An 11,903-nucleotide genomic window follows, 5' to 3' on the forward strand; every position below is an offset into this window, starting at 1 on the left:
TTGCTACATTAATGATTATCTTTATGGGAATAATTGTCATTTAAATCAATACTTGATTGCAATTCTAATTAGATTCTGAGATTTTATTTGTTTAGGTACATAATAAAAGACATTAGAGGTTTATTGTTAATAAAGTAAATAAATCTCTGACAAAAAAACATCTGTTGAATAAAATTAAACAGATTTTTAATTTATTTAAAAGGTAGCATCATATTGTATTGTCACTATTGATCAGAGATGTGGTCTAAAGCACATACCTTTGTTATCTTTGCTCTTGTTGGCATTTCCAGACAGGTATAATCTACTTTTTTCCATTCTTATTCATTTTTAGAAATACATTCTTATCTGCCTTCATAAAAAGGAGTTTCATAAAAATATTTTGTATTTCTCTTATTGCTAAATACTACAACATAATATTGTAACTAACTTGCAGAAACAAGACATTCTGTATTATCATTGATCATAATTGGAAGGCAAAAAAATCCATTTAATTTTTTAAAAATCACTTCAATCGAAAAACTTAACATACACTTTGTTAAATGATTATCAAAATATCTTTTTACAGAGTGCTCTGTTTGAACTGCAAGATGCTGATGTTTCTAAAATCAAACCTTGCAAATCAAAAGATGTGAAAAGGTAATTTTTAGTTGCTTATTTTTACATTGGTGGCTGTGCCTTTAGCAGCTATGTATTAAAAGGTGTAAGAAGATGGCATAAAAATAGCCAATTACCATAATCAAGGCTGAAATCTAATATAAATAGCATAAAACCATCTTATAATCTATGTGAAGCTTCCCTGAAGTTTAATTAGTTCAGTAGATATTGAAATCTTAGGCTTCAGGCAAAATACATACTACTTTATAATGATTATTAAATCTTTTGGTAAATTGTTTATTTCCTTGGGCATGAAATTTTCATGTATTCAGAGAAATTTAGTTTTGAAATATCCAATCATAATTTATAAGTTTTTTTCATACAAAGAGCATTAACTTTTTAACACGAATGTACATTTATTATTTCAGCTGCACAGTTGCTAAGGTTGATCTTGATGCTCTTGATGATGGTGTTATTACTATTCCTGAATGTGGAGATTTGGTTCAGAAGAATCTTATCCAAGAATCATACTCAAGGTGAATATTGATAGATTAAAGTATTAAAAGGTTAGGTATAATGATCTGATATATAGGTAAATTCAAGCTGAAGAGAGGTTTTTTAATTAAAACTATAATATCAATTGTAAACCTATTAACTATGTTAAACACTAGCTTGAAATATTAAATGAATCATTGTAGAATTTAAACATAATTCTGTTCTCTGAAATAACACCTAATTTGAAACTAATAAATCATAATATATGACACACACTTAACATTTTCATTATATATATTACTTTTATAAAACTTTTATATTGTAACAGCAAATTTACTTTGATTTGTTATAAAAACAAGGATGACAACATCCATAAGTAGCGAAGCACAAAAAATCGTAGATGGGAATACGTACAGGTAGATTTAAAAGGTTTTTACTAAAATCAAGAATAGATTTATTGGATAAAATAAATATGAAACCTTGTTTTATTTTGTATGATGACGATGGTCAAAGTAAATTATATTAAAGATGCTCATAACAATGGGAAAAATTATTTTGATACTGATATCCCATAAAAGTTTGAAAATTAGATCAAAATAAACAAAGATCTTGGGAAATATGTAAAACATATAAAAATAGCCAAAAACCTGATAAAAGGCAGTCTGGCCGCCATGGTTGTTTTCTTAAAACGACAAAAAATTTAATTTTTAAATCCTTAAAAACTTTAAAAATTTGGAAAATCGGACCATATACACTGAAGATATGGAAAAAAGTGTTAAATATATTTATAAATAGCCTAAAACCTGCCAAAAAGGCAGTCTGGCCGTAATGGTTATTTCCTTTAAAGGCAGGAAATTTAATTTTGATATCTACAACTGAAAAAATTTTGAAAATCGGACTATAAACACTGAAGATATGGAGAAAAATGTTAAAAATTTAAAAAAAACAGCCTAAAACCTGCTGAAAAGGCAGTCTGGCCGTCATGGTTGTCTTCTTTAAAAGACGGGAAATTTAATTTTGATATCTATAACTGAAAAAATTTTGAAAATCGGACCATACACTGAAGATATGGAGAAAAATGTGAAAAATATAAAAATAGCCTAAAACCTGCTAAAAAGGCAGTCTGGCCTTCATGATTGTTTCTTTAAACGACAGGAAATTTAATTTTGATATCTGTAACTGAAAAAATTTTGAAAATCGGACCATAAACACTGAAGATATGGAGAAAAATGTGAAAAATATAAAAATAGCCTAAAACCTGCTAAAAATCGGTCCGACCGCAAATGATGTTTTATAGTCAATTGTGCTCCTTAATAATGGGAATGTTGACAAAAAATTTCAGCATTCTATCTTTTATAGGAGCTGAGTAAATCCCATTTCCCCCATAGCGTTACGGACTGACGGACTGACGGACTGACTGACGGACGGACAAAGTGAATTATAGAGTAGCTTCGCTACTAAAAACTTTTATGAGGAAATGTTTTATTTTAATAGAGCTGGATTTGTTGATGTAGCAGAATCTGTTGCTTATGAAAATGAGAAGTGTGAAGCAGTTTTCAGCTTCAGGTAACTTTTTACATTGTCAGTGTCTTACCACCTAACAATTAACAAATTAGATGATACATATGTATACAAGGATGACAACATCCATAAGCAGCGAAGCACAAAAATCATAGATGGGAATACATACAAGTAGATTTAAAGGGTATTTATTAAAATCAAGAATAGATTTATTGGATAAAATAAACACGAAACCTTGTTTTATTTTGTATGATGACGATGGTCAAAGTAAATTACATTAAAGATGCACATAACAATGGGGAAAATTATTTTGATCCTGATATCCCAAAAAAGTTGGATAAAAAAAACAAAGATATGAGGAAATATGTAAAACATATAAAAACAGCCAAAAACCTGATAAAAGGCAATCTGGCCGCTATGGTTGTTTTCTTAAAACGACAGAAAACTAAATTTTTATATCCTTAACTTAAAAATTTGGAAAATCGGACCATATACACTGAAGATATGGAGAAAAATGTGAAAAATATAAAAATAGCCTAAAACCTGCTAAAAAAGGCAGTCTGGACTTCATCGTTGTTTTCTTTAAACGACGGGAAATTTAATTTTGATATCAATAATTGAAAAAATTTTGAAAATCGGACCATAAACACTAAAGATATGGAGAAAAATGTGAAAAATATAAAAATAGCCTAAAACCTGCTAAAAAGGCAGTCTGGCCGTCATGGTTGTTTTCTTTAAAAGACAGGAAATTTAATTTTGATATCAATAATTGAAAAATTTTTGAAAATCTGACCATAAACACTGAAAATATGGAGAAAAATGTGAAAAATATAAAAATAGCCTAAAACCTGCTAAAAAGCGGTCGGACCGCCAATGATGTTTTAAAGTCAATTGTGCTCCTTAATGATGGAATATTGTCAAAAAATTTCAGCATTCTATCTTTTATAGGAGCTGAGTAAATCCCATTTCCCCCATAGCGTTACGGACTGACTGACGGACTGACTGACGGACTGACTGACGGACTGACGAACGGACTGACGAACGGACATAGTGAATTATAGAGTAGCTTCGCTACTAATAAGAAGTATTTTTTTTGTCTTATGTGTTCTTAGGGTCATTATACATTAAACTCATACTATACTTTTTTACTAGAGGAGACAAGGTATTTGGAAATGTTGATGTCTTTGATGGAAGAGACTTTGTTCTTGAACCTTGTGCTGCTTTTGAAGGTTGTCATGTCTGGAAGGTAAAACTTATATAATTTATGTTAAATTTTTTTAATCGCATTGATTTTATATACAAAACCAAAAAGAAAGTGTACGGTTTTTTAGTTTCTTTGATTTTAGTTTCTTTTAAATCATTATAATTTATCAGGAGGAAGACACAGAACAGTTTGTTGATGGAGATTCTGAACCTGTGGCACCTACTGAGAGGTAATCAATAAAAAATATAGAGCAGAGAAAAATTTATTTAGTTGGTAAAATTAATTAACCCCTTCAAAATTTGTTTAGAGAAATATTCAGCAGCAGAGATGCCAATGCTCTGAGACAGCAAGGTATTGATGATCCTGATACCATTGTCACCTCCAGTGTCAAGTATTACTACACTAGACAGTTTGCTGAAGTTACTGATGATATTGAGCTGTACATGGACCAGGCAAGAATCATTAATAGATCATGTTTACTATTTCCCAGAAAAAAATATGATAGAAATTGATAATATATATTGTTTAGGTCACTGCTGAGACCAATCAGGGTTATATCAACAGTTTGATTCCAGTCAGAATTAAGATTCACTGCATTGAGCCCGCTGAACTTGAGTGAGTAACATTTTATTATTTTTGCATTAGAAATTAAATATTTCCACAAACTGCATATTTCGCCTTTAATTACTTCCTAGTGACTTGAGTGGTGGAAGTGAAATGCTTACAGCTTTCAAAAACTACAAAGGAACTGTTGAAGAACTGAGAGGTGGGGCTGATGCTGCTGCTCTTATCTTAGGAAGCTTTGATTACTGTGGTATTGGTTATCTTGACTCTTGGAGGTAATCTCAAATTTTGTGCTAAATAAACATTCTAGTTAAGTTTCATATCATATTTTACATTTGATTTATATTGAAGAACGGGAAACACAGTCACAGCTCAACAAAAATCCTGTGCATTGGGTTACTACACCATGGGTCATGAGCTTGGTCACAACTTTGGTTGCCATCATGACAGATTAGTTGCAAGCAATGCTCCTTATGATTATGGTTATGGTTCAAACATTGTTGAACCCTACAGAACTTGCATGGCTTACAGCAATGGTAATTTCAACAGGAAGGCAAACATCTACAGCTCTCCAGTTGCTACCTTCCAAGGAGTTATAACTGGATCTGCTACAGAGGACAATGCAAGAGTTATCAGAGAAAACAGGTCAGGATCATATTGATAGGTTTTTCCTTATTTTTTAATTAATATATTGAAAAGATAGCTAATTGTTGAATTACAAGGTTTGGTATGGCTGCTGTTGGTGATGAATCTGGCACCTGTGATTGGAAATTCTCTTCCACTGCTGCCCCAACCACTGGAAACCCCACCACAACTGATTCCCCAACTGACAACCCAGGAACAACTGATGTCCCCACAACAACTGATGTCCCCACAACAACTGATGTCCCAACAACAACTGATGTCCCCACAACAACTGGTCCAGGTTAGATATGAAAAGTACAGGAAATAGAAAATTACTGTCATTTCAAACATTAAACATTTAAGTATCTTAAAATATAACAAAACTCAATTCATATTGAACATTTTTGTAATTTAAAGGAGGATGTAGAGAAAATGATGTTGAGTATACTGGCGCCCCTGCTGCTAATAGAACAAGAAAATCCAGAACTGCTGATGCATGTGAAGCAAGGTATTATCATATATAATACCTTAATCTTTAATATTCTCAAAACCTGTATCTTTTAAAGAATCTGTTTACAATATATTGGTGACATTTTAGATGTTTGAATAATGGAAGATGCAAGTATTGGACATGGAATGGTACGAACAGGGCCTTCCCAAAAGAAGAAAGAAAATTGTGCAAGTTATTGTAAGTATTTTCAAATATTTTTACAAATGCTCCTAAGTCCTTAATTCTACATAAATCAAAAGAAATCTAGAGCCCAGTTCATAAAAGACAAAGGCCGACCTCTGGAAATTTTAGGTTGACCTATAGAAGCTTTAGGTTGACCCCTTTAAAAAGGTACTTGTTTAGATTGACGTACAGAAAAAAATCAGTCGACCTTTGAAATTAAAAGTTATTTGTGAACTGGGCATAGATTTCAAAGTTGAGATATTACCAATGGTAACTTTATGTTCATTTAAAATTTTGTAATGAGGGGATTTTTAAATTAATTCAAGTATTGGGGTAAATTCCAAAGTCCCAAAAGGCTAGAATTAAAGCTAATAATGATATAATATACATTTATCATATTCATTTGAATCCGGTGGATAGGAACCGGTTCTCATTCATACGAAAAAAACTATGTCTAGCATCGTATTATATCCAGTTTTCTACGAATATAAAAATGTACAATCATAAGATTAAAACCAGTTTTTTTAGCACCTTGGGGCTAAAAAAACTAGTTTTAATCTCATAATTCTACATTCTATATCGGCGGAAAGCCGTTTATAATACGATGCGAGAAATAACTATATTATTATTTTTCTAGTAAAACCAAGGAAGGGTCATTCAATTCAGTTTCTGGAGTTGTATCTGGAACACCTGCCCTCTGCTAAATATCTGATCAGAATTTTGAATATATTTTTATTTAAAATGAACATCTATTTTTTTAAAACAATAAAAATTTGTGCATCACAATTTTTAAAATAAATTGCAAAATTAAATTGTCTTGTTTAATTTTATGTTCAACATATATTTTGAACTTTTTTAAAACCTCTTTAATGATATAGAGGCTAGACTAAGACTTAAAAGTTAAAACCTTACCTTACTTAATTTTGTTACTTTCTTATAAATATACAGGGAGTAAGAGAGGGGACAATGGGCAATTAATTCAATTTAAGAGTTTTTGCTGAAAAGCAATAAAAACCAGATTTATCTAGAAAATATGACCAAAATTGTAAAGGGATCATAGTAATATAATTTAAAACAAAATTAATTCTAAGAAAAAATCATTTACTTGAAAATTAAATTACCAATACATCACAATGTAGTAAACATTCTGTAATTAATCACTAGAAAAATCTTGTTTAGAAATATGTCAACCCTTCTCATATATTTTTAACTGCTACCTAAATTCAAGGGGTTCTTAGATTTTTAATACATAAATATCACAGTAGAGTTTCTATACATGAAATGCCATTTTCTTGGGAAAAAAATATTTGTTAAAACCAGCCATCAATAACAAATTTTTCTGTCTGCAATATTCAAAACTAACTCAGCTAGTTAGCGGGGCATTGATGCGCTAGTACCCAAAGTCAGCCAGAAACTGCTGAATTCGTGCACATTCCCTTTACTCCAGTACCCAAAGTATGAGACTCTTAAAAATTGAATATTCGATCCATTGTCCCCTCCCTTACTTCCTGATAAATATAAGATTCGAGAAAAAAGCTAATGAAAAAAATGTTTATGTTTATTGAATTAATGACATGCAATTAAACATTTAATAGTCAAATACTCAAACCAAAGACTATAAGATACGTATCTAGTACCAAACTATAGTAAAGTTTCTTTTAAATCTTCCAAAATATGGAAATTTTTGCTAAATCTCTTCTGGTAGGCTCAGTATGCTTGGGATGGAGGCTCCAAGGAACAGTCCAATATAACCTCCAATTTCAGCCAACATTGTAAGGAATTGGTAGGGAATTGTTGATGCGGAAACCTTGACAAAAAAATTCTGCATGTATCCTTCAATTATTTATGATACAAAGTAGAATAAGCCTAAGACCTTGTTAACCACAGATTCAATTGGGCAATTGTTTTACAGTAATATACATACTGCAATGGTTTAATCAATTTTCTTATTTAAATAAAAATACCACAAATCCAAGGGGCAAAGCTCCCTTAGAATAAAAATGATCACAAAAATCCACTAGAATAACATACAACAGACATTACTTATTTACAGAGCAAATGAGATTATTAATTAAATAAGCACTACTCACAACATGTAATTACATAATGAGTCATTGAAAGATGGCAATATAATAGAAAATATTTTTTAAAACATGTCTAATTCAATATTTTTACCTTTACTCCTTGTTTAAGGCTGATAGACAAGTATGCTAACGTATAATTAGGTGCCTGAAACAAATTGGTTTGTGGAGAAATGTTTGTTATTCATTGCTATAAATGATTTTTCAGTATGGCTGAGAACCACCGGATATCAATCAGTTTCAAAGCCCTAATGAAAAATGTGATAATGATAATTAGGAAAACTTAATTGCAATCAATGATAAAAATTGCAATGACAACATCCATAAGTAGATAAAATCATAAATATTAAAATAAAAAGTACATGTAAGCACATGGGAGGAAAAGTGATCATAATAGTTAGACAGACGGGCATAATCAATAATACAAAGTAGTACGATGTCTGTCTGTCTGTCTGTCTGTCCGTCTGTCCGTCCGTCTCAAGCTTAAGATCTCGGTAACCACTGAACCGATCGGATTCTACTCTTGATGGTATATACCTATTGGTCCTGTGGTGGTTTTAAGCTATTTTCTTGGAGGGTGGGACACCCCTAACCCCCCCCCCCCAAAAAAAAATCCCCCCCTTATTTTGTATTTTGCTCTGGTACAGGCTGCCGCAGGCTGCCCTTTTTATTATTTTTTATTCCAGCATTTATTTTGAATGAAAGAATAGCAACATTCTCTCACTAAAAACAATAAATATTAATTTTTTTATCACCTCTTGGGGCAAAGCCCCTAGAGGCTAGGGGCGAAGCCGCTAGTGAAATATAAAGCAGATAATCAGTGGCCATATTTACACAGCCGAAAAAAAACACCATGAAATTTTAAAGAAATTCTAGGGCAGTACTAATGATCCGACGGACAGCGTGATTAATGAGGTCTACACTTGAGGTGCCCTAACCCTGCAGGCAATCCAGTACCCAATATAATCCAACCTTACCTGACCATAAGTAATAAACAAATAAATTGTACCCTACCCCCCTATTATGTATTTATTTCAAATTACAAAGGGGGGAAGATTCAATACTTTATGCGATATTCCTGTAATGATGAGGTAAACACCTCGTATGAGAAGCGAGATGAGAACAAGAACTGACAAGGAGATCCACATATTGTATCTGCAAACATTTTAGATAAAATAAAGTAGTTTTCAATGGTTTAAAACTTTTGGTGCTATCCCTTAAAGTGCCTAGCGACAACAGAATGACCCCCTCCTCCCTACTCATTTTGAAAATAAATTTTTAAAATGTTACGTTTTATGGTTGCATCTCCCCCGCAACACCTAATTTCCAATTTTTTCAAAATAATGACAGGGGGGAGGGTTCTGTGCTTAATTTTAGGGAAACTTCCAATAATTTTACTCAATCATATCACAAACTTCAGTTTGGATAAAAAATACTAAAAAGAAAAGCTCTAACGATTTTGATTAGTTTCAGCATTTTAGAGGGCAATAGTAGCTTCGCCCCTAGCCTTAAGAGCTAGAAGGGGTGGTGTCAAGAAAATTATTAAGCTTTCCCTGTAAGAAAACCAGCAATTTCGAGATTTAGCTTCAGACAAAAAATCTTACAATTTTAATGGCCACTTGAGTTTGGAGAGGAGGGCGGGTACGGGTGGTTGTTAAAGTCGATTTTTTAATCATAAAAAAGAGTAAGGAAAACGGTTAGCGAGATCTTTCGGAACACACAGACAGACATTATCTTTCTGTTGTGTAAGAATAACTGTCCTATTTGAAGAATTTAGAATATGGAATAAGTATATTTGTATTATAAAAAAATCCTTACCATTAAATCCATTTACTAAGTTATCAACAATCTGAAACACCCTCTTAGTCTTCTAAGGATCTTTGCACACCAAATCTGGTCCACCCAAACTTTTCACCCAGGGACTAAGAGTATATTATATCAGGGATTATACAATGGCTGATACATTCCAAATGACAATGTACAAAAATACCCCTTCTGTAGATTAGAATTAGTGGTTAAAACATTTGAACACGTAACTAAATGGATCAACCAATCAAAATTCATGAAAGTCCCTAAAGTTGTTCAGCCAACTAATAAGAAAACCTAATTGAAAACTTTTGGGGCTAGTGTAATAAACAGCCCATTGTCCTCTCTTTCTTTGATATTATATATACAAGGATGAACATCCATAAGTAGCGAAGCACAAACCTTGTTTTAATTTGTATGATGACGACTGATGATACTGATATCCCAAAAAAGTTTAAAAATTTGACCAAAAACACCAAAGATATGGGGAAATATAGGCGTAAAAAAATAGCCAAAAACCTTATAAAAGGCAGTCTGACCGCCATGGTTGTTTTCTTAAAACGACAGAAAATTTAATTTTTATATCCTTAACTGAAAAGATTTTGAAAATCGGACCATAAACACTGAAGATAAGGAGAAAAATGTGAAAAATTTAAAAATAGCCAAAAACCTGCAATAGGCAGTCTGGCCGTCATGGTCGTTTTCAAGATTTTGAAAATCGGACCATAAACACTGAAGATATGGAGAAAAATGAGAAAATTATAAAAATAGCCTAAAACCTGCTAAAAAGCGGTCCTACCGCCATTAATGTTTTATACTTAATTGTTCTCCTTAATGATAGGAATGTTGTCAAAAAATTTCAGCTATCTTTTATAGGAGCTGAGTAAATCCCATTTCCCCAGTTTGTCTCTGAAAAATATTAAAATAGCCAAAAACCTTCTAAAAAGGGGTCTGACCGACATAGATGTGTTATACTTATTTATGCTCCGTATTAATAGAAATGGTAACAAGAAATTTCAGCTTTCTATCTTTTATGGGAGCCGAGAAAATCACGTTTCCCCCACTTTGTCTCAGACAGACGGACAAACGGACATGTCCCCATAAACTAGCAAATATTTTCGCAGAAAATCATGCCAAAATTGTGTCCCCTGAAAAGATCCCCCCATCTGAATTAAAGGGTTTACTAGAGGAATAGGATTTGACATTAGATGAAATATTTAGGGCTTTAACCCTGCGGGGCTAATAGTCTAACCCTGCGGGACAATCCCCAATCCTAACCTATCAAAAGCTTCTGTGAAAATACGACGAAACGCCCCTTAAGAGGCGTTGTCACGAAAGGAACTAAACTCCATTATTGTTCTAAAGTTTAAGTTTGTACCTTTAACTTGTTGCAAGGTATGAATTTAAAGTATGGTAATGACAGTATGCTTTGCTGCCAGGCAATTCTGCCCCCCTCCCCCCTCCACAGACTTTATCCGATGAAGGGTAATAGATATCTGAAAATAGAAATGACGCAAATGAGTACTAATGATACGCAAGTTTTGGTCACAATTCTCACGTTTATCTAAAAATGCAACATATAATAATAGCTATTAAAACAATTTTCAAACAATTTTCAAGCAATTTATCTTATTAGGATTACAATTAAATAAGAAAAATATTTTTATCATATGAAATTCGTGATCAAACACCTAATTGAAAAAAAATGCAAGACATAGCTTTTATTTTAAGAAAGACTAGGGGCAACGAACGCTCCCAAGAAGCCTCTAGGTGTTCTTAAGGTGGGAGGGGGATAAGTCAACCGCCCTTCTACTTTTTAATTTGAGTTTTATAAGAAAAATTGAGAAAAAAAATTTGGGGGGGGGGAATTTAAATTGGAAGGGTGGAGATACGCTCTCCCAAAATAGCTAAAAACCTTCCCTGTACCTAAAAAAAAGCTTAATTGCAAAGGAAAATTAAACAGATTAAAAAATCAAATTGGCACATTTGTATAAACACCTGTAGACTCAAGAATTACGCACAAAATAGGAAAAGGAAAAAAGAGAGAGGGTAATTCAAGTTTTAAGATATCCTAAAATAGTTATGATCGCCAACTTCCTTCACCCTTTATCCTGCTTAATTCCAACAAATCTACTCTCTTAAATATAATAAGCTTATTAGCCAGGGACAGACAGGAATTTGACACAACAACAAGTTATTATTTCATTGGGGCTGAATTCTCCTTCTATTTCAAGGGATCATATAGAGAGCCTACGAGCATCATCCGCTGGTAATGGGATGCAATACTCTAACGCCCACGGCCCAACACAACAAACCCTTTGATTGCACAACCTTTGTTATG

At 32.5% G+C, this 11,903-nt stretch overlaps 1 protein-coding gene across 1 annotated transcript; it reads left to right on the forward strand.

Annotated features, from left to right (window-relative positions):
- Positions 1-195: 195 nt before the first annotated feature.
- LOC145315875 (uncharacterized) lies at positions 196-6,487 on the forward strand. The gene is made up of 14 exons (XM_080156006.1): positions 196-294; positions 566-636; positions 1,023-1,130; positions 2,584-2,655; positions 3,763-3,856; positions 3,985-4,043; positions 4,122-4,266; positions 4,344-4,429; positions 4,510-4,653; positions 4,730-5,023; positions 5,101-5,303; positions 5,420-5,510; positions 5,601-5,690; positions 6,313-6,487. The coding sequence occupies exons 1-14, from the start codon at positions 238-240 to the stop codon at positions 6,377-6,379; spliced, it is 1,581 nt and encodes a 526-aa protein (XP_080012132.1). The 5' UTR covers positions 196-237; the 3' UTR covers positions 6,380-6,487.
- The last annotated feature ends 5,416 nt before the right edge of the window (positions 6,488-11,903 follow it).

The sequence above is a fragment of the Acartia tonsa genome, chromosome 4, assembly GCF_053477335.1.
Source record: "Acartia tonsa isolate MP-2025a chromosome 4, ASM5347733v1, whole genome shotgun sequence".
Lineage (NCBI taxonomy): Eukaryota > Metazoa > Arthropoda > Copepoda > Calanoida > Acartiidae > Acartia > Acartia tonsa.

Excerpts from the sequence above, each read along its gene's own strand:
- LOC145315875 (XM_080156006.1), top strand. The coding sequence starts at position 238 with ATGTGGTCTAAAGCACATACCTTTGTTATCTTTGCTCTTGTTGGCATT. Across the intron at positions 4,267-4,343 it reads TTGAGCTGTACATGGACCAG|GTCACTGCTGAGACCAATCA; the intron begins GCAAGAATCATT and ends TATATTGTTTAG. Across the intron at positions 5,691-6,312 it reads AGAAAATTGTGCAAGTTATT|TAAAACCAAGGAAGGGTCAT; the intron begins GTAAGTATTTTC and ends TTATTTTTCTAG.